Raw genomic sequence first — 23,428 nt, forward strand, 5'->3', positions numbered from 1 at the left:
GTGCAGGGCTGGGAAGACATACAGGAGGCCTGTTTCTGGGCGCAGGCACAGTCTTTACCAGACAACCAGCACGCACCTCAGGACGAGTATGGAGAGCTGCCTCAGGTGACATCATTCCCACGACACGCTCATTGTGGATATAGATAATTTTGTATCGGTTCCTCCAGCATCTTCACAAGGTCTGTTGCTGTTGTCCTGAGATTGATTTGCACTTCTCGCACCAAAGTATGTTCATCTCTAGGAGACAGAACGCATCTCCTTCCTGAGCGGTATGATGGCTGCGTGGTCCCATGGTGTTTATACTTGCATACTATTGTTTGTACAGATGAACGTGGTACCTTCAGGTGTTTGGAAATTGCTCCCAAGGATGAACCAGACTTGTGGAGGTCTACAATTTTTCTAAGGTCTTGGCTGATTTCTTTTGATTTTCCCATGATGTCAAGCAAAGAGGCACTGAGTTTGAAGGTAGGCCTTGAAATACATCCACAGGTACACCTCCAATAGACTCAAATGATGTCAATTAGCCTATAAGAAGCTTTTAAAGTCATGACATCCTTTTCTGGAATTTTCCAAGCTGTTTAAAGGCACAGTCAACTTAGTGTATGTGAACTTCTGACCCACTGGAATTGTGATACAGTGAATTATAAGTGAAATAATCTCTCTGTAAACAATTGTTGGAAAAATGACTTGTGTCATGCACAAAGTAGATGTCCTAACCAATTTGCCAAAACTATAGTTTGTTAACAAAAAATTTGTGGAGTGGTTGAAAAACAAGTTTTAATGACTCCAACCTAAGTGTATGTAAACTTCCGACTTGAACTGTATGAACACCTCTAAAACACCTTACTCCTCACCTAAAAGAGTGTGAGCATTAGCCGAAGGTAGTGACCAGGGCTCAGTTTCCTTTAAACATCTAAATGGTTCTTACGATTAATTTAGCCATAAGATGGTTTTGGGAAACTGGGCCCTGATCCCTTATCTGACTGGCATTCAATACAGAGTATGCTATCAAGTGTTCTAAAATTACCACCACCCGACAGTATATCAAGTCTAATTGGTGTGATGATATACGCATTAATAATTATTATAGGCAGAAGGACTGAGACAATATACACTGACTGGTTGCCACTGATATCCTTTATGGCACAGAGACTAAGAGACGTGTAGGTCTCATGTTTGGGACTATGGGTAAGTAAGGACGTGCTTTAAAAAAAATACTTCACACGGATTCACATGGGCCAAGAGCGGAGTCAAGCACCAAAGGCACACAAAAAGCCTTCAGCATTATCAAAGTCAAAAATATTAAATGATCATCTAATTTTCTATTGCACTTGAAGATTATTTCTTTACATAAAATATACATGTATAAAAGTGACGCAATACGCATATATATGTACAGTATGTTTAATATTGTTCCCAATTACTTTAATTAATCTCTTGGACAGACTGTTGTTCCTTGGTATTTATTAAGTACACACTGTACGATTAAGTACACACTGCATGTATGATAACTCACTATAATTCCAAAAGTAGGGGAATTGGCAGTATCGACTTAGCCTGGATGTCCCTTAACTTAATTGTTCACAAGAGACTGTTTGGCAAAGCCTTTTCTCCAAGAAGATATCCACAGCTTGTTTTTAGTTTAAAACATTCCTGAAGAGCAAAAAATAACAAATTGTCTTCTTTAGGAGCTATTACTGTGAGAACTCCCCCATTCCTCCTTTGCTCTTCTTCTCCTCATTCTCCCCCAGCACCAAAATATCTTCCCTTTATTTCTGCAGTCTGATGAGGGGGGTGTTGAGGGAGGGGTGCAGAGGTCCTTCTTGGACAGTGCTTGAGGGAGGGAGTGGACTGTTCCATTCACCCCAACTGCATGGAGGTTCAGAAGTGAGGGTCCCTGCACACACAGCACCACTCAAACATACACACCCTTACAGGAAACACACAGGGCCAACCTCCAGGTAGTGTGATCCGAGTGTGGTCTTGGGTAAGTTATAGATGTTAACCACAGGGAGCAGGTTAGGATCCTGGGAGTGGAACACAAAATGGGTCTGGTGCCAGCGTCCATCCTTCATCTGTAATAGAGAAACAAAGAAGTCAAACTGAAAGAGTTTAAGATTTTATGATTGATATGTTGTTATTCTATTACTGTTCATTGTGCAGAAAATGGAAGTTCAGAGACTGGAGTAAGAAGAAGTAGCCCCTTTCTGATACAGAGCAGGTACTGGTCAGATACACTCCCCTCCATATTCATTTGGACAGTGAAGCTAAAATAACAAAAATGTGGCTCCATACTCCAGTATTTTTTATTTGAATTCAAATGTTTTATGAGGCGACAGTACAGAATGTCAACTTTTATTTGAGAGTATTTTCATACATATCTGTAAGCACATTAAGCATCTAGTCCCCCCATGTGAAGAATTCATAAGAATTTGGACAAATTCAATTAACCCATGATTCCTGAAATGTGAGACCTGTGTTATGTTGGCTGTAGTGACTGCACTTGTGAAAAGTGTAAACAACTAGTTGCCTCAAAAGACCAGATCATTGAACTCCTAGAGAAGAAAAGGATCCTAAAAGAACATCACGCTCTGGCTAAGAAGACTTCAAGATGGCATGCTGTTTTTGATGTGACAATTTTAAATGACCGAGAGGGTAATACAGGGTGCTCTATGAGATTGAAATCCTCTGCAGTAGCTTCTGAGGATACTACCTTGGACCACTTTCCTGTATTAACACATCCCACCGACGAGAACCAGAGTACTACTGCGTCTTTCTCTACACCATCTGAGGAAAAGTGGAATCGAGTTAGAGGTAAGAGAGGAGGAACATTCCAACGTATTCTCCCTCTGCTCTTTCGTCCAGACCTGCGGCTCTAACAGTTTTACGGCTCTGAGCCCCCCTGACTTCACCGGGGCCCTCCGACAAGGTCCTCTGGACCTGGTCCTGGGTTACTGAGCTGGCCATCCCCTGGATCAGCCCTGATAGCTGCTGCGCCTTCTTCACCACACTTTGGATGGACTGTTTCAGGTTGTCAGTGATGAGCACGCAGAGGAACTTGAAGCTTTTCACCCTCTCCACTGTGGCCCCGTTGATGTGGATGGGGGAGGGGGGTGCTCTCTCTGCTGTCTCCTGAAGTCCACAATCAGCTTGTTTTGTTGTCGTTGAGGGAATGGTTATTTTCCTGGCACCACGCCGCCAGGGCCCTCACCTCCTCCCTGTAGGCTGTCTTGTCATAGATGGTAATCAGGCCTACCACTGTTGTGTCGTCAGCAAACTTGATGATTGAGTTGGAGACGTGCGTCCTGGACGAACGGGGTGTACAGGAGGGGGCTGAGCATGCACCCTTGTGGGGCCCCCATGTTGAGGATCAGCGTGGAGGAAGTGTTTTTGCCTACCTTCCCCACCTGGGGTCGGCCAGTAAGGAATTCCAGGACCCAGTTGCACAGGGTGGGATTCAGACCCAGGTGCTTGGGCTTAGTGAATAGCTTGGAGGGCACTATGGTGATGAAGGCTGAGCTGTTGTCAATTAACCTCTATGGGCTAGGTGGGACGCTTGCATCCCACCTACTCAACAGCCAGTGTAATCCCGTGGCGCGATATTCAAATACCTTAGAAATGCTATTACTTCAATTTCTCAAACATATGACTATTTTACACCATTTTAAAGACAAGACTCTCGTTAACCTGTTAGGGCTAGGGGGCAGTATTGACACGGCTGGATAAAAAACGTACCCGATTTAATCTGGTTACTACTCCTGCCCAGTAACTAGAATATGCCTATAATTATTGGCTTTGGATAGAAAACACTCCAAAGTTTCAAAAACTGTTTGAATGGTGTCTGTGAGTATAACAGAACTCAAATGGCAGGTCAAAACCTGAGAAGATTCTGTACAGGAAGTACCCTGTCTGACCATTTCTTGGCCTTCTTTGCCATCTCTATCCATTACAAAGGATCTCTGCTGTTACGTGACACTTCCTACGGCTCACATGGTCTCTCAGAAGGCGGCAAAAAGCTGAATCGTGGCTTTGCAGGCTCTGGCTGAAAAAAAGTAGCGCGTTTCGGTAGTGTCTGGTTACAGTACTGTGAGACTCAGGCGCGTGCCCGCGTCGACCGAATGCTTTGTTTTCTTTCCTCTGTTTACCTAAACGGAGATTCCCGGTCGGAATATTATCGCTTTTTTACGAGAAAAATGGCATAAAAATGGATTTTAACCTCTATGGGCTAGGTGGGACGCTTGCTACTGAGAATATTGCAAAATGTGCTTTCACCGAAAAGCTATTTTAAAATCGGACACCTCGATTGCACAAAGGAGTTCTGTATCTATAATTCTTAAAATAATTGTTATGTTTTTTGTGAACGTTTATCGTGAGTAATTCAGTAAATTGTTAGTAAATTCCCCGGAAGTTTGCGGGGGGTATGCTAGTTCTGAACGTCACATGCTAATGTAAAAAGCTGGTTTTTGATATAAATATGAACTTGATTGAACAAAACATGCATGTATTGTATAACATAATGTCCTAGGTGTGTCATCTGGTGAAGATCATCAAAGGTTAGTGCTGCATTTAGCTGTCTTCTGGGTTTTTGTGACATTATATGCTAGCTTGAAAAATGGGTGTCTGATTATTTCTGGCTGGGTACTCTGCTGACATAATCTAATGTTTTGCTTTCGTTGTAAAGCCTTTTTGAAATCGGACAGTGTGGTTAGATTAACCTCTCTGGGCTAGGCGGCACTCACCAAACTCCGATTTACTATTAGAAAAGTTTGATTACCTTTGGTATTCTTCGTCAGAATGCATTCCCAGGACTCCTACTTCAATAACCAATGTTGGTTTGGTCCCAAATAATCCATAGTTATATCCAAATAGCGGCGTTTTGTTCGTGTGTTCAAGACACTATCTGAAGGGTAAATAAGGGTCACGCGCCCGACGCGTTTCGTGACAAAAAAATTCTAAATATTCCATTACCGTACTTCGAAGCATGTCAACCGCTGTTTAAAAACAATTTTTATGCCATTTTTCTCATAAAAAAGCGATAATATTCCGACCGGGAAAGCGTGTTTACGTTCAAAGAGAGAGAAAATAAAAACATCTCGTGCCCTCGTGCACGAGCCCCAGTCTGATGGTCCTCTGACCGGCCACTATCCAAACGCGCTAATGTTTTTAGCCAGGGGCTGCCTCGATATCATTCAGCTTTTTCCCGGGTTCTGAGAGCCTATGGGAGCCGTAGGAAGTGTCACATTACAGCAAAGATCCTCAGTCTTCAATAAACAGAGCCAAGAAGAACAAGAACTTGTCAGACAGGCCACTTCCTGTAAGGAATCTTCTCAGGTTTTTGCCTGCCATATGAGTTCTGTTATACTCACAGACACCATTCAAACAGTTTTACAAACTGTAGGGTGTTTTCTATCCAAAGCCAATAATTATATGCATATTCTAGTTACTGGGCAGGAGTAGTAACCAGATTAAATCGGGTACGTTTTTTATCCGGCCGTGCAAATACTGCCCCCTATCCCCAACAGGTTGACAGCATTCTTACATAGGTATTTATCTTGTCCAGATTGGATAGGCAGTGTGCAGTGCATTATCCGTTTGTCTGTTGGGGCAGAATGGAAATTGTAGTGGGTCTAGGGTGTCGGGTAAGGTGGAGGTGATATGATCCTTAACTAGCCTCTCAAAGCACTTAATGATGACAGAAGTGAGTGCTACGGAGTGATTGTCATTTAGTTCAGTTACCTTTGCTTTCTTGGGTACAGGAACAAGGGGGGACTTGAAGCAAGTGGGGACAACAGACTGGGATAGGGAGAGATTGAATATGTCTGTAAACACTCCTGCCAGCTGGTCTGCACATGCTCTGAGGACGCGGCTAGGGATGCCATCTGGGCCGGAGAATGAGAGCTCACTGTCCTCGTGAGCGGCAATGGCAGGCATCGGTGGCTCTGTGTTTTTGCTTGAAGTGGGCGAAGAAGGTTTTTTAGCTTGTCCGGGAGTGAGGCGTTGCTGTCCACAATGTGACTGGCTTTCCCTTTCTAATCTGTGATTGTCTGGATTCCCTGACACATACGTCTTGTGTCTGAGCCGTTGAATTGTGACTCCACTTTGTCCCTGTACTGTCGTTTTGTCTCTTTGATTGCCCATAGCTGGTCTGTTTGTACACCTTGCCGTGGTTAAATGCAGTGGTTTGTGCTTTCAGTTTTGCGCTAATGCTGCCATCGATCCACGGTTTGTGGTTTGGATAAGTTCTAATCGTCACAGTGGGAACAACATCCTCAATGCACTTCCTGATGAACTCTGTCACAGAGTCAGAGTATACATCAATACTTTATTGTCCAGGGACTGAACGTTAATGAATAATATACTCGGAAGAGGTGGATGATATGCACGCCTCCTGAGTCTGATTAGCAGCCCAGACCTTATTCCTGTTCTCCATTGACGCAGCCCCAGGATGAATGGAATTGCCTCTGGGAGTTCAAACAAAGGATCCAATTCAGGAAAGTCCAATTTCTGATCGAAATTCTGACAAGTGACCGCCGATCTAATATCCAAAAGTTATTTTCGGTTGTAGGTAATAATGCTGGAAATATTCGGAGTAAATAATGTAAGAAATAACACAAAATATAAAATACAGCAAAGTTGGCTAGGAGCTAGAAACATGGCGACATAGCTAGCCAACTTTGCCTCGTCTGAGAATAATGTTAGCTAGCTATTAACTTAGCAACAGTAGCTAGCTTGCTTTTGGTGAAAGAATTCAACATTTTGTGTGCTGAACTGGTTAGCTGGTTTGCAGCATCACTTTGATTTCATATGAAGTATGGCTTGCTGGACAAATCCTCCTGTGACATTGTCAAACTTCAGAAATACTGCTCATTGGTTCCCAAAACACCATGTAAAATGGTATGACTAAGACTTCCTCATCAAATGTCTACATTATTTACAGATGTATTGTTTTAACTTTGATTAATTCGGCCTGTTTTAGACAACAGAATATGGAGTCCTAAAGATGGCGCTGCAATGCTTTGTTATGTCACTTGATTATGAATCTATACATCTTTTTGCTGGAATGGACGTATACTGTATATTTATGTCTCACCATGTTTTTTATTTAACCTCTCTAGGCTAGGCGGGACGAATTCGTCCCACCTACGTAACAGCCACGGCTATCCTGTGGCGCGATTTTCAAAACCTTAAAAATCCTATTACTTCAATTTCTCAAACATATGACTATCTTACAGCCATTTAAAGATAAGACTCTCGTTAATCTAACCACACTGTCCGATTTCAAAAAGGCTTTACAACGAAAGCAAAACATTAGATTATGTCAGCAGAGTACCAAGCCAGAAATAATCAGACACCCATTTTTCAAGCCAGCATATAATGTCACCAAAACCCAGAAGACAGCTAAATGCAGCACTCACCTTTGATGATCTTCATCAGATGACAACCCTAGGACATTATGTTATACAATACATGCATGTTTTGTTCAATCAAGTTCATATTTATATCAAAAACCAGCTTTTTACATTAGCATGTGACGTTCAGAACTAGCATACCCCCCGCAAACTTCCGGGGAATTCGCTAACATTTTACTAAATTACTCACGATAAACGTTCACAAAAAGCATAACAATTATTTTAAGAATTATAGATACAGACCTCCTCTATGCACTCGATATGTCCGATTTTAAAATAGCTTTTTGGTGAAAGCACATTTTGCAATATTCTAAGTACATAGCCCAGGCATCACGGGCTCGCTATTTAGACACCCGGCAAGTTTAGCACTCACCATAATCATATTTACTATTATAAAAATGTCATTACCTTTTGTTGTCTTCGTCAGAATACACACCCAGGACAGCTACTTCAATAACAAATGTTGGTTTGGTCCAAAATAATCCATCGTTATATCCGAATAGCGGCGTTTTGTTCGTGCGTTCCAGACACTATCCGAAATAGTAAAGAAGTGTCACGCGCATGGCGCAATTCGTGACAATAAAATTCTAAGTATTCCATGACCGTACTTCGAAGCATGTCAACCGCTGTTTAAAATCAATTTTTACGACATTTTTCTCGTAGAAAAGCGATAATATTCCGACAGGGAATCTCCTTTTCGGCAAACAGAGGAAAAAATCCCAAAGGCGGGGGCGGTCGGGGTCACGCGCATAAGCTAGTGTCTCTTGATGGGCCACTTGAGAAAGGCGATAATGTGTTTCAGCCTGGGGCTGGAATGACGACATTCTGTTTTTTCCCGGGCTCTGAGCGCCTATGGACGACGTGGGAAGTGTCACGTTAGAGCAGAGATCCTTAGTAAATGATAGAGATGGAAAAGAAGTTCAACAAATGGTCAGACAGGCCACTTCCTGTAAAGGAATCTCTCAGGTTTTGACCTGCCATTTGAGTTCTGTTATACTCACAGACACCATTCAAACAGTTTTAGAAAATTTAGGGTGTTTTCTATCCATATGTAATAAGTATATGCATATTCTAGTTACTGAGTAGGAGTGGTAACCAGATTAAATCGGGTATGTTTTTTATCCAGCCGTGTCAATGCTGCCCCCTAGCCCTAACAGGTTAATACAATTTCTACTAGCTATCTTATTAAGATGAATGCACTAACTGTAAGTTGCTCTAGATAAGAGCATCTGCTAAATGACTAAAATGTAAATGTTTTACATGCAGATCTCATATTACTATATTGATTAATTTCATAATGCTTTTTATTTTAATATTGATGTCAATGTATCATTTGTACAGTTATTTGTAGATCTGACTGTAAAACCTAGCAGTACTACTTATTTATAGTGTTTTGCAAAAAAACATCATTTGTCTCTCTGAAAGGAAGAGAGTGATAGATTTCAAGCAATCATTGAACAACCCCATGTCATGATAAGTAGTGAAAAAACACATCAAACTCTTTAATAAGTTATTTTAACAATAAAAGCTAATTGACCATATCTGAAAATGGATACGGTATATATAGCGTTTTGGAAAGAAACTCTTCATCTGGAGGGGAGTATATTTTCCATACCCCTAATGGTTAGAATCAGGGGTAGGGTAGTGTAAACTGATCCTAGATTTGTGGTGAGAGGCAACTTCTACTTCAAGCTCAGAGAGTGCACTCCACTGAGAGAACATGGCAGCCGTACCCAACAGGAATCCTCGATGATGTGAGGCTCCATCTCTCCTCCTGCCTCAATGATCTCCCCACTCCACGCCATGAAATGCACAGACCCCTGTGAAGGAGGCTGGTCCTCAGAGGTCCTCCAGATAGGTACGTTCAGGCAGTGGATAGTCACATGTTGCACCGCCTCTGAGCTCAAGAGATGCAGGAAGTTCATCTGGACACGCCCAACACCAATCTCCAGCTGCATTGTCAATAAAGAGGATGACAGTTGCTCAAAACAAATATAATAAAATATCATAATATATAAATATACAGTTGAAGTCGGAAGTTTACATACACCTTTACCAAAAACATTTCAACTCAGTTTTCACAATTCCTGACATTTAATCCTAGTAAAAATGCCCTGTATTAGGTCAGTTAGGATCACCACTTTATTTTAAGAATGTGAAATGTCAGAATAATAGTAGGGAGAATTATTTATTTCAGCTTTTATTTCTTTCATCACATTACCAGTGGATCAGCAGTTTACATACACTCAATTCGTATTTGGTAGCATTGCCTTTAAATTGTTTAACTTGGGTCAAAGTTTCGGGTAGCCTTCCACAAGCTTCCCACAATAAGTTGGGTGAAGTTTGGCCCATTCCTCCTGACAGAGCTAGTGTAACTGAGTCAGGTTTGTAGGCCTCCTTGCTCATACACACCTTTTCAGTTCTGCCCACAAATGTTCTATAGGACTGAGGTCAGGGCTTTGTGATGGCCACTCCAATACCTTGACTTTGTTATCCTTAAGCCATTTTGCTACAACTTTGGAAGTATGCTTGGGGTCATTGTCCATTTGGAAGACACCATTCATGACCAAGCTTTAACTTCCTGACTGATGTCTTGAGCTGTTGCTTCAATATATTCACATCATTTCCCTCCCTCATGATACCATCTATTTTGTGAAGTGCACCAGTCCCTCCTGCAGCAAAGCACCCCCACAACATGATGCTGACACCGATTTATTTAGAATATATATCCACAGTAAAACGAGTCCTATATCGACATAACCCGAAAGGCCGCTCAGCAAGGAAGAGGCTACTGCTGCAAAACCGCCATAAAAAAGTCAGACTACGGTTTGCAACTGCACATGGGGACAAAGATCGTACTTTTGGAGAAATGTCCTCTGGTCTGTGGAAACGAAAAAAAGAAAACTGTTTGGCCATAATGACAATCGTTATGTTTGGAGGAAAAAGGGGGAGGCTTGCAAGCTGAAGAACACCATCCCAACCGTGAAGCACGGGGGTGTCAGCATGATGTTGTGGGGGTGCTTTGCTGCAGGAGGGACTAGTGCACTTCACAAAATAGATGGCATTACAAAGCCCTGACCTCAATCCTATAGAACATTTGTGGGCAGAACTGAAAAGGCGTGTATGAATAAGGAGGCCTAGAAACCTAACTCAGTTACACCAGCTCTGTCAGGATGAATGGGCCAAACTTCACCCAACTTATTGTCGGAAGCATATGGAAGGCTACCTGAATCTTTGACCCAAGTTAACCTGTTGGGGATAGGGGGCAGGATTTGCACGGCCGGATACAAAACGTACCCGATTTAAACTGGTTACTACTCTTGCCCAGAAACGAGAATATGCATATAATTAGTAGATTTGCATACACTCTAAAGTTTCTAAAACTGTTTGAATGGTGTCTGTGAATATAACAGAACTCATATCGCAGGCCAAAACCTGAGAAGATTCCATACAGGAAGTGCCCTGTCTGATAATTTGTTCTCCTTCTGTGGCATCTCTATCGAAAATACAGCATCTCTGCTGTAATGTGACATTTTCAAAGGCTTCCATTGGCTCTCAGAAGGCACCAGAAAGTGGAATGAGATGTCTGCAGTCTCTGGTCGAAGTACAGCAGCTCTGTTTGTTACTGGTCAGGCTGGGGACAGTGACACTGGAGATGCGCGTTCATGAGAATTCTCCATTTTGTTCTTTCAGCCTTTGAATGAATACAACGTCGCCCGGTTAGAATATTATCGCTATTTTACGAGAAAAATCGCATAAAAATTGATTTTAAACAGCGTTTGACATGCTTCGAAGTACGGTAATGGAATATTTTGAATTTATTTCTCACGAAATGCGCTCGTGCGTCACACTACGGATAGTTACCTGAACGCATGAACAAAACGGCGGTATTTGGATATAACTATGGATTATTTGGAACCAAAACAACATTTGTTGTTGAAGTAGAAGTCCTGGGAGTGCATTCTGACGAAGAACAACAAAGGTAATCCAATTTTTCTTATAGTAAATCTGAGTTTGGTGAGCCCCAAACTTGGTGGGTGTCAAATTAGCTAGCCGTGATGGCCGGGCTATGCACTCAGAATATTGCAAAATGTGCTTTCGCCGAAAAGCTATTTTAAAATCTGACACCGCGATTGCATAAAAGAGTTCTGTATCTATAATTCTTAAAATAATTGTTATGTATTTTGTGAACGTTAATCGTGAGTAATTTAGTAAATTCACCGGAAGTTTGCGGTGGGTATGCTAGTTCTGAACATCACATGCTAATGTAAAAAGCTGGTTTTTGATATAAATATGAACTTGATTGAACAAAACATGCATGTATTGTATAACATAATGTCCTAGGAGTGTCATCTGATGAAGATCATCAAAGGTTAGTGCTGCATTTAGCTGTGGTTTTGGTTTTTGTGACATATATGCTTGCTTTGAAAATGCTGTGTGATTATTTTTTGCAGGGTACTCTCCTGACATAATCTAATGTTTTGCTTTTGCTGTAAAGCCTTTTTGAAATCGGACAATGTGGTTAGATTAACGAGAGTCTTGTCTTTAAAATGGTGTAAAATAGTCATATGTTTGAGAAATTGAAGTTATAGCATTTATGAGGTATTTGTGTTTCGCGCCACGCAATTCCACTGGCCCAGGGAGGTTAAACAATTTAAAGGCAATGCTACCAAATACTAATTGAGTGTATGTAAACTTCTGACCCACTGGGAATGTGATGAAAGAAATAAAAGCTGAAATACATTCTTCTCCCTACTATTATTCTGACATTTCACATTAAAGTGGTGATCCTAACTGACCTAAGACAGGGAATTTTTTACTAAGATTAAATGTCAGGAATTGTGAAAAACTGAATTTAAATATAGTTGGCTAAGGTGGATGTAAACTTCCGACTTCAACTGTATGTGAGAATGCTGTTCGTTGACTACAGATCAGCGTTTAACACTATCGTGTACTCATTGCTCATCACTAAGCTAAGGACTCTGGGACTAAACACCTCCCTCTGCAACTGGATGTTGGACTTTGAGGCTTCCCCCAGGTGGTAACGGTAGGCAACAACACATCAGCCATGCTGATCCTCAACATGGGGGCCCCTCAGAGGTGTGTGATTAGTCCCCTCCTGTACTCCCTGTTCACCCACGACTGCATGGCCACGCATGACTCCAACACCATCAATACGTTTTCTGATGACACAACAGTGGCCTGATCACCAACAACGATGAGACAGCCGAATGGGAGGAGGTCAGAGACCTGGCAGTGTGGTGCCAGGACAACAACCTCTCCCTCAACATGAGAAAGACAAAGGAGCTTATCATGGACTACAGGAAAAGGAGGGCCGAGCACGCCCACATTCACATCGACGGGCTGTAGTGGAGCGGGTCGAGAGCTTCAAGTTCCTTGGTGTCCACATCACTAACACATGAAGACAGTCATGAAGAGGGCACGACAACGCCTATTCCCCCTCAGGAGACTGAAAAGATTTGTCATGGGTCCTCAGATCCTCAAACATTTCTACAGCTGCATCATCAAGAGCATCCTGACTGGTTGCATCACTGCTTGGTATGGCAACTGCTCGGCATCTGACCGCATTTCATGGTAAGGTCTACACCTGTTGTTTTCGGCGCATTTGACAAATAACATTTGATTTGAAACTCTTTTGCCAATTGAATGGAAACCTAGCTACTATTCATGAAATACTGTGGTATCATATATTCAATGTGACTGGTTGTAGTATGACTGGTGATGTATGATCGGTGATGTCTGCAGTACCTTGGACACCGTGACAGGTTTTAGGCAGGTCTGCCCTCCACCTGTGAAGTTACAGGTGACCTCTATTGTATCTGAGGAGTAGCCCAGGTTTGGGTCAATCCAATAAGTGCCTAGGGAGAGAAAAGAGTAATTTACTAAACACACTCTTTCCCATTCTTCTTCTCCCTCTTGTGCACACACACACACACACACACACACACACACACACACACACACACACACACACACACACACACACACACACACACAGAGTCCTCTCACCATCGTTCATTTTCTGTTCAGAGCTGTGGAGGTCCCTGCAAATGCGGGCGGGGTTATCGCTGGTGCCCAGTGGATTTTTCAGGCTCTGGATCAGGTTACTAAGGTAGTGGAGGGTCTTAATGATCTCTGTAACCTGGTCTAGCATAGGCATGTCCATAACTAGCCAATTCTGCGCAGAGATAGAGAAATTAATTTGTAGCAGTCTACAGTAAATCAAAAAACATGAATGGATGACTATACATGAGAATAAATGGCTATGTTCACAGCTTATTGACAGTATCATGGTACTGACCTCAGTCCTAAGTGGGGTGTTTATAGACTCAAACACCTGAAGGGAACCGTCCTGTTTCTGAATAAGAAAACGGCACAGACAACATAATGTAACATTACACTGTCATAGGATGTACTGTATAGGAACACAACGTGTTTGGTGCTGTAGCGATGGCCATAGTCAATTGTCACATAGTTGATGATGGCCATAGTCACAGTAGCTAATGTTTTGGTGAAAGGTCTAGTGTATTTAGTGTATTGAAGAGATGTACAATAACTTACAAATGACAGAGGGACACCAGGAGGACCCTAGAGAAAATAGAACAACCAGTCAGGAGGAATAACGCTACAGATCACCTAAAGTAACCCAGATGGAGTATGCTCCAACACAGTTGGATTGCAGGAACTATCAAGAAATTAGCCCTTATAAAGGACTAATCTTGCAATGTAGTCCTTGATTAGGCCCATCTGAATTCTTCGGTTGGAAGTTTCCTTAAGTTGTTCTGCGTCCAACCAGGTACCTTTGGCAAAATATTCTCTTACATTTTTTTTAATAAACAGTTTTCGTGTGTGATAAAAAAATGATCAGTCACAATAGTGGTTCGAGATGCTACTTTCCAACATGCTAAGAGCAGGGAGTTTTGAGAATGCACTGTGAACAAAGCTGTTGTTATGAAAAACTGGAGCCCTTCAAAATTGAAAGTGAGAGCAAATTAGGGTGACATGTTAAATAACCATGTCAAAATTGTGTTTGACTCCAGGTGAGAGTAATTGGATGCATGGGACCAGGAAAAAGATGAAAAATTGTTCCTGGCGCGCCTGCCTTTACCGCCTCAAATAGCCGACCAATCAGCCTGTCACCAACCCTTAGTAAAATTTGGAAAAAATGGTGTTTGACCAGATACAATACTATTTTACAGTAAACACATTGACAAAAGACTTTCAGCACGCTTATAGGGAAGGACATTACACAAGTGACTGATGATTGGCTGAGAGAAATTGATGATAAAAATATTGTGGGGCTGTTTGGTTAGACTTCAGTGCGGCTTTTGACATTATCCATCAGCCTGTTGCTGGAAAAACGTGTGTTATGGCTTTATACCCCCTGCTATATTGTGGATAAAGAGTTACCTGTCTAACAGAACACAAAGGGTGTTCTTTAATGGAAACCTCTCAAACAAGATCCAGGTATAATCAGGAATTCCCCAGGGCAGCTGTCTAGGCCACTTACTTTTTTCAAATTTTATTAACGACATGTCACTGGCTTTAAATAAAGACTAAACTGCTTGGAGTAACCATGGATTGTAAACTGTCATGGTCAAAACATATTGATACAACAGTAGCTAGGATTGGGAGAAGTCTGTCTATAATAAAGTGCTGCTCTTCATTCTTAACAGCACTATCAGCAAGGCAGGTACTACAGGCCCTAGTTTTGTCGCACCTGGATTACTGTTCAGTCATGTGGTCAGGTGTCACAATGAGTGACTTAGGAAAATTGCAATTGGCTCGGGTCAGGGCCAGATAGGCCTATCTCGTACATGCCCTTATATTAGTCATCTGTCAAAAAGAGGGTGTCTTGTCCTGCTCCTGAAATCTGCTCCGGCATTCATCCCATTTATCAGCAACAGAGCATTAGGGTACGTGCATGTCTGACATCAATGTGTGTGCAATTACAATGATAGTTTAATATGGTAAATTTCCCCAAAATGTATTCAACATAAACACACTGTTGACACGTAGGCTACGGTGTAATTGACTGTTTTTCCTTGTGTGCAGGTTTTGTGGGTATTGACGCTTATGTTGTTATAATAACTAGCCATAAAATAACTACCGTGGTAGGTTTCGTGGGTTTTTACACTCCCATGTAGGTGTCATAAGCAGCCATAAAATAACTGCCTTGGTAGGTTTCGTGGGTTTTTACACTCTCATGTAGGTGTCATAACCAGCCATAAAATAACTACCGTGGTAGGTTTTGTGGGTTTTTACACTCTTTTGTAGGTGTCATAACCAGCCATAAAATAACTGCCGTGGTAGGTTTTGTGGGTTTTTACACTCTTATGTAGGTGTCATAACCAGCCATAAAATAACTGCCGTGGTAGGTTTCGTGGGTTTTTACACTCTTATGTAGCTGTCATAACCAGCCATAAAATAACTACCGTGGTAGGTTTTGTGGGTTTTTACACTCTTATGTAGGTGTCATAACCAGCCATAAAATAACTGCCGTGGTAGGTTTCGTGGGTTTTTACACTCATGTAGGTGTCATAACCAGCCATAAAATAACTACCGTGGTAGGTTTTTACACTCCCATGTAGGTGTCATAACCAGGCATAAAGTAACTACCGTGGTAGGTTTCGTGGGTCTTTACACTCTTATGTAGGTGTCATAACCAGGCATAAAGTAACTACCGTGGTAGGTTTCGTGGGTTTTTACACTCTTATGTAGGTGTCATAACCAGGCATAAAGTAACTACCATGGTAGGTTTCGTGGGTTTTTACACTCTCATGGAGGTGTCATAACCAGCCATAAAATAACTACCGTGGTAGGTTTTGTGGGTTTTTATACTCTTATGTAGGTGTCATAACCAGGCATAAAATAACACAATATATGTCACAACAGGTGTAAACATGTGTTATGATGCGTTATGTCAGCTGTTATGACATGGTTATAACGTGCTTTGCCACTGGGTGTCAAGTAAAGTGTTAGCCAAATGAGGTTAACACACTAACAAAGTATGCTAGATTGAGTTAGGAAGGTGAAGACTTACTGGAGGTCCCGGGGGTCCTGGAAGACCCTGTGAAACAACAAAATCACAAAACATCTCAATCCGGTAGTGATAAATGCCTTTTTTAAGCCTAACATTGGAGGGTTTTTAAATCAGTTTAATTATTTAAAACATCCTGTACTGCAAACACATACCTTTGGTCCTTGTAATCCCTGTTGATGAGCAAGAAGGAAAGAGAAAAAATACGTAAATTCTGGGTACACCCAGGAAAAAAGGTACCTACAGTAGTTGTCACTGGGGTTCCCTACTTGTCACTGAGGTGGTACCCTGTAAGGTACGTCAATATTATACCTTTAGTCAGCAGTATATCATATTACATATTACCCTTATAGGTTGTATTTGCAAAGAGGCAATTGTGTACCTCTTGGGTGACGAAATAGTACCTTTCTCACAGGTACAAATGTGCACCTACAGAAATGGTACACATTAGCTTTTTTAGGGTGCCACTACAGCCCTTTTGATACACTTTTATTTAACCAGGGAAAAACACATTGAGATTAATTAAATAAATAGCAAATATTATATACACAATCAAACAAAACAAACACATTTATTGTAACGTATGTCTGAAGAATGGGACCAAGGCGCAGCGTGTGGATCGTTCCACATTTTATTTAAACTGTGAAACTATGCAAGGCATACAAATAAACTCATAAACAAAACAACAAACCGTGACGAAGAGGTGCAACACACACTTACTCAAAATAATCTCCCACAAAACCTAGTGGGAAAACCAACAACTTAAATATGATCCCCAATTAGAGACAACGATGACCAGCTGCCTCTAATTGGAGATCACCCCCCCCCCAAAAATCGAAATACAGAAATTAGAACCCCACATAGAAATACAGAAACTAGACAAAACCCCAACATAGAAAAAATAAACTAGAACCAACATAGAAATAAATAAACTAGACAAAACCCCCTGTCACGCCTTGACCTACTCTACCATAGAAAATAAACGTTTTCTATGGTCAGAACGTGACAGTAACCCCCAAAGGTGCGGACTTCGAACGCAAAACCCTAAACAACAAAAAAAAAAAACAGGGAGGGTTAGGGTGGGTGTCTAATGTCGGTGGCGGCTCTGGTGCAGGACGAAGAACCTTCTCATCCTGCTAATCCCCCAGCATAGGAGGTGGCTCCGGTTCGGGGCGTAGCCCCCGCTCCGTCAGCTGATCCCTCCGCTTTCGTGTCACCGGACCGGGGGCCGCTGCCGGAGGCTCCGGACCGGGGGCCGTCTCAGGAGGCTCCGGACCATGGGCCGTCGCCGGAAGTGGGAACTGTCGCCGGAAGCTCCGGACTGGGAACTGTCGCCGGAAGCTCCGGACTGGGAACTGTCGCCGGAAGCTCCGGACTGGGAACTGTCGCCGGAAGCTCCGGACTGGGAACTGTCGCCGGAAGCTCCGGACTGGGAACTGTTGCCGGAAGCTCTGGACTGGGCAGGCGCACTGGAAGCCTGATGTGTGGGGCTGGCACAGGTGGTGCCAGACTGGTAACATGCACCTCAGGGTGAGTGCGGGGAGCAGGAACAGGACACTCCGGACTGGAGAGACTCACTGAAGGCCTAGTACATGGAGCCGGGACAGGTGGCCCCAGACTGGTGACACACACTTCAGGGCGAGTGTGAGGAGCAGGAACAGGGCGTACTGGGCTGTGGAGGTGCACTGGAGGTCTGGAGCTTAGTGCTGGCACAATCCGTCCTGGCTGGATGCTCACTTTAGCCCGGAAAGTATGGGGCACTGGCACAGGACGCACTGGGCTGTGAATGCGCACTGGAGACACCGTGCGTATCACCGCAAAACATGGTGCCTGACAGGTCACACGCTCCCCACGGTGAGTACGGAGAGTTGGCACAGGACGTACTGGGCTGTGAATGCGCACTGGAGACATGGTGCGTATAGCCGGCCTCCTTTGTACCAGAACTTTAACACACTTCTTGGGATGAGTACGGGGAGCTGACTCAGGTGGCATCTGACGGCTAACATGCTCCTCAGGGAAAATGCCGTACATACTACGCCAAACCAACAGCTCTCTCGCTCTCATCACCCTCCTCCATTATCTCACAGTACTCCTAGCTCAGTCTCTCCCAATATTCCTCTTCGCTCTCAGACTCACCCCTCGGTTTCGCCAACCAACCCGTGTGCCCCCCCAAAATGTTTTATTGGGGCTGCCTCTCGTGCTTCCGTCGTTGCCGTGCTAGTTCCTCGTATCGTCGCCGCTCTGCTCTAGCTGCTTTAATCTCTTCCTTCGGACGGCGATACTCCCTGGCCTGCCTCCAGGGTCCTTTCCCGTCCAGGATTTCCTCCCATGTCCATTTGTCCTGACCACGCTGCTTGGTCCTTTGGTGGTGGGAGATTCTGTCACGTATGTCTGAAGAATGGGACCAAGGCGCAGCGTGTGGATCGTTCCACATTTTATTTAAACTGTGAAACTATGCAAGACATACCAATAAACTCAAACAAAACAAGAAACTGTGATGAAGAGGTGCAACACACACTTACTCAAAATAATCTCCCACAAAACCTAGTGGGAAAACCAACAACTTAAATATGATCCCCAATTAGAGACAACGATGACCAGTTGCCTCTAATTGGAGATCATCCCAAAAAACAACATAGAATTACAGAAACTAGAACCCCATATAGAAATACAGAAACTAGACAAAACCCCCTGACCTACTCTACCATAGAAAATAAAAGCTTTCTATGGTCAGAACGTGACATTTATAAATATATAAATCCCTAGCCTTTCTCCTAAACTGACCCAGAGGCAACACCACATCTGTCAAGGTGTGCATTGGAAGTCAGGCGCAGGAGAGCAGAGATGAGTGGACAAGGAACTTTACTGAGGCAATATATGAATAGAACGCAACCGCGTCACAAAAACAAATGCCCTCAGAACAAGTGAGGCAGCACTAAGTACAAAAGTACAAAGTACAGGCTGTCAAAAAGCACGGATGTAAAATATAACCTGGCGCAATCCAGCCGGAAGCGTGCCAACCTGACAATAAACAATTACACACACAGACATGGGGGGAACAGAGGGTTAAATACACAACATGTAATGAGAGAATTAATACCAGGTGTGTGGGAAAACAAGACAAAACAAATGGAAAATGAAAGGTGGTGTCACGGGTGTGCGTACTGGTAGCGAAGTCAGGTGCAGGAGAGCAGAGAGTTGTGAACAGGCACACACTTTATTTAGGCATGCGCAAACAGCAGACGGAGGCAACTGCGTCAAAACCTCCAGCAAAAATGGCAAAAGTGCAAAGCACGAAAACGGTCACAAAAGCTATAGTTTACCAAATAAACATACTTCGTGAAATAAACATGGATCATGGAAAACCAGCTTGGCGCGTCACATAAAACACGTAACACAAAACAATTCCACACAAAGACATGGAGGGGAACAGAGGAATATATAGCAGTGTAATTAGGGAATGTAAACCAGGTGTGCTGGGAACAAGACAAAACAAATGGAACAATGAAAAATGAAGGGTGATGGCTAGAAGGCCGGTGACGTCGAACGCCGAATGCTGCCTGAACAAGGAGAGGGGCCGACTTCGGCGGAAGTCGTGAAAACATCCAAATGAAACATTACTTGGAGATTATTCCACATGATAGGGGCCTGGTAGGAAAATGTTATTTTTAAGTGACAAGAATGCTGTAAAATGCCTGTTTAAACATTCTAGATAATTTTTCTTTTTTCTTTCAACATGCTGAGAAGAACAATTAGATATTGTAATGAAAATGTTGACTCAACAACATTTGATATTATCAATAGCTTTTTTATTGTCTCATGCGCTTACTTAAGCCTTTAAAAAGACTACAGAGCTGCAAGTGGACAATACCCAGAAAACATGACCACATTGGCCCTGTTGGACATTCTGTGGGCATGGACTAGCTCCACCTGCCTAACATTGGCTGGCCAACACTAGTCCACCACAGGCTAGCCCACACCAGCTTAACATGTGCTAGCACATGCTGGGCCAATTATTAGGTGGGTAACATAGCATGGGCCAAATGGGGAAGCCCACAGTGGCCCCTAATGTGTTAGATCAGGTGAGTGTTTTATTCTGTTCTACTTGATAATGTAGCGGCGGGGGCTCATTAGAATATTTGGGGCGTGGTTTGCATTCAGTTATTTTGTACAGCTGTTACTGAGAGTGTCATTCCAGATTGTACACTGCCATTTCAGTGGTCTTAATAAAGGCTTGAGTAAGTGCATGTGACATATAAAAGTATCTTACATAGTAACTACTATGTTGATTTTTGGATACAATGCTAATCTGTTAAAACGGATCAATTGTAATAAGGTTGGGCCTATACCATGAGCTCATATTAGGACCCAAATGGCCCTCACCAGAGAAGGGCTGCCCTCAGCAAAGGACCAAATGTGTTGTTATTGGAGCAGACTGAATCAGTGAAGTGAAACAATACTAAAATTGACCTTGGATTCCAGAGTAGGTATAGTAGTTAGGGTGGTTTGAGCACTGAAGTACTTACCATCTCTCCACGGCTCCCCTTGTCTCCTTTAGGGCCCTGAGGAGATACGTGTATAGTCAGAATGATGAAGCAAGCAGCCATACCTAAATAAATATTGTTTAATTGATATGGGTAAAATACTTACTGGACTTCCATCGGGCCCAATAATCCCCATCGGACCCATTACTCCACCTCTGCCCTGGAGATGGAAGGAAAGAGGAAGAGAGTGATGAGTTCCCGTCAATCTATAGCCCTGTTTATATCTGGTGCTAACATGCGTCCTTTGTTCCTGATTTTGTCCACATTCTGATTGTGCCCACATTTTTAGACTGGTGTAGACGATTAAAAGACTCCAGAGGCAGTCGGGAATGCATTGTGTCTGGATATCTTACAAGTGTAGACGGATCTAGACATTTAAATCATAATTGAGCCCTACAGACGAAGAACTGTATGTGCTTTTTGCATTTTCATTAAAAAAAATCTCACACCAAATACAAACATACACATACAAATAAGAACAAGTTTTTATTTTTCTGCAGTGATTACACCAATATGTACTTGCTAAACATCTCCTGAGTAGTTTTGAAGAAACTTGTGTGTTACTACTGTAGTCAAAAAATAGTTCTTAATATTCCGGGCAACTTTATGAATTGTATCTTAATTGAAAGTTCTTGGTAAAAATGTGTAGCACTATTTTAGAGTATTGTTAAGAATATAAGATATTTTATGCATACTGTCCCGGACCTGGGTTCAAAAAGCTTATTTTTCTTTCAAAACAGACCAAGGTACAATTGTGCTAACTGACATCGGTTTGAAAAAAGCTGTGCTCGTACATGGTATAACCAATAAAGTGTTCAAGAGGGTAGGCTCGCACACAATGTAGACATAGTACAATATCTTCTTTATGCTATTTTAATGTATTTTCTCTAGCAGCAGCAAGGGAAATACTTTTTCACACAGATGTTTCAGACAAAGCCTTCTCCTGTGTGTGCAATCAATAAACAGATCACAGAATAGTCCCAAAAGTTCAAACTCTGGCACTTAAGGCAGGCTAAATCAAACAGATTAAGCCTAGTCCTAGACTAAAAAGCAAACTCAAAAACCCTTCCTCCAGAGTTATTTTTCATCTAGGACTAGGCTTGAGCTGTGTCCGGGAAACTAAACCTGAAATTATTTGAAAGAAAACAAATACTACTTGATCCCAGGTTTGGTAGAGCTAGCATGCCGGAAATTACTGGTATACAAAAGGCCTCTACTTACCATTGTGCCCTGTGGCCCTTTTGGTCCCTGTATGCCTTTTGGTCCCAAGTCACCTGGAGGCCCCTGGAAACATCAATGACAAACATTTATAAAATCAGTATAACTTCATGTGCAACACATGTATTACACTCCCCCCCCCCCCCCCCCCCATTTAAAGTATAGTAGTGATTTTAAACTATCACCCCATTTCAAGGCTTCCTTGTCTAGCTAAGATTAATGAATCCTTGATAAATGTACAACTTTGCTATTTTTTTATCTGAGAAATGTATTGTAACGACCCTGGGTTTATAAGCGCAGATATCGACTCTGCCCCAAAAGCATGCTCGAGCGGCACAGTCAATAGTACGCTGGACTTCGGGCTAGAAGGTTGAGGGTTCGAGACCTGCTCCCTGCATGTTTCATTACAGTATTTTGAATGTAAACCAATCAGGGTTTAGGCCTGGGCATAACACTATTAGAGCAACCACTTTAGTTGTTAATGAACTTGTCAATGCTTTAGACACAAAAATCAAATGTGCTGCTTTGTTTGTGGAGAAGCATTTGATACCGTTGACCGTGCTATTTTATTGAATAAGTTGTCCTCGACAGGCCTGAGCTCTGATGCCTGTTCATGATTATCTTAGTGACAGAACTCAGGCCATCGTGATTGATGAGGTCCAAATTTCTTGAAGTACAGAAAAGTGTACCACAGGGGCCAATACTAGGACCTGTTCTTTTCACTATTTAAATAAATGATGTTGGTCAATCTGTTAAAATGTTTACCTTTCATCTATATGTGGATGATACTATTATGTACACAATTGCTCCGACTGCTGAACTGGCTTTGACAAGGCTACATTCTGATTTTGCAGTTCTGCCCTTACTGATTTAAAACTCGTATTTAATACAGGCAAAACGAAACACATGTTGTTTTCAAGTTCTCGTAACACTGTCTCAGATTAATTGTATCTTTACTCATTGGATGGTTCAAAATCAAACGAGTCCCGACAATGATTTATCATTTAAAAAACATACAACTGAGCTTGTTAAAAAACTAAGATTTATAGTGGGCTTTTTTTTTTTTTACAGAAACAGATATTGTCGCTCTAGTCAGCAGGAAGCAGATTGGGCAGTCAACCTTTCTACTATTTATTAAAGTGCAGCTGCCTCTATTCTTACATTTCTCATAGTGCCCTTCGTTTTATCACAAGACA

At 42.4% G+C, this 23,428-nt stretch overlaps 1 protein-coding gene across 1 annotated transcript in view; it reads right to left on the reverse strand.

Annotated features, from left to right (window-relative positions):
- Positions 1–1,388: 1,388 nt before the first annotated feature.
- Positions 1,389–23,428, reverse strand: part of col27a1a (collagen, type XXVII, alpha 1a) — a 365,335-nt gene continuing 343,295 nt past the window's right edge. Inside the window, exons 51-61 of the mRNA XM_045688056.2 lie at positions 22,236–22,298; positions 21,121–21,174; positions 20,997–21,032; positions 16,626–16,643; positions 16,474–16,500; positions 13,992–14,018; positions 13,732–13,788; positions 13,440–13,608; positions 13,179–13,288; positions 9,143–9,361; positions 1,389–2,075 (exon numbers count right to left, since the gene is read on the reverse strand). Coding sequence (XP_045544012.1) covers positions 1,932–2,075; positions 9,143–9,361; positions 13,179–13,288; positions 13,440–13,608; positions 13,732–13,788; positions 13,992–14,018; positions 16,474–16,500; positions 16,626–16,643; positions 20,997–21,032; positions 21,121–21,174; positions 22,236–22,298 — 924 coding nt within the window. The 3' untranslated portion in view covers positions 1,389–1,931. The remainder of the gene's footprint in view (positions 2,076–9,142; positions 9,362–13,178; positions 13,289–13,439; positions 13,609–13,731; positions 13,789–13,991; positions 14,019–16,473; positions 16,501–16,625; positions 16,644–20,996; positions 21,033–21,120; positions 21,175–22,235; positions 22,299–23,428) is intronic.

This window comes from Salmo salar, chromosome 01 (assembly GCF_965601325.2).
Source record: "Salmo salar chromosome 01, fSalSal1, whole genome shotgun sequence".
Lineage (NCBI taxonomy): Eukaryota > Metazoa > Chordata > Actinopteri > Salmoniformes > Salmonidae > Salmo > Salmo salar.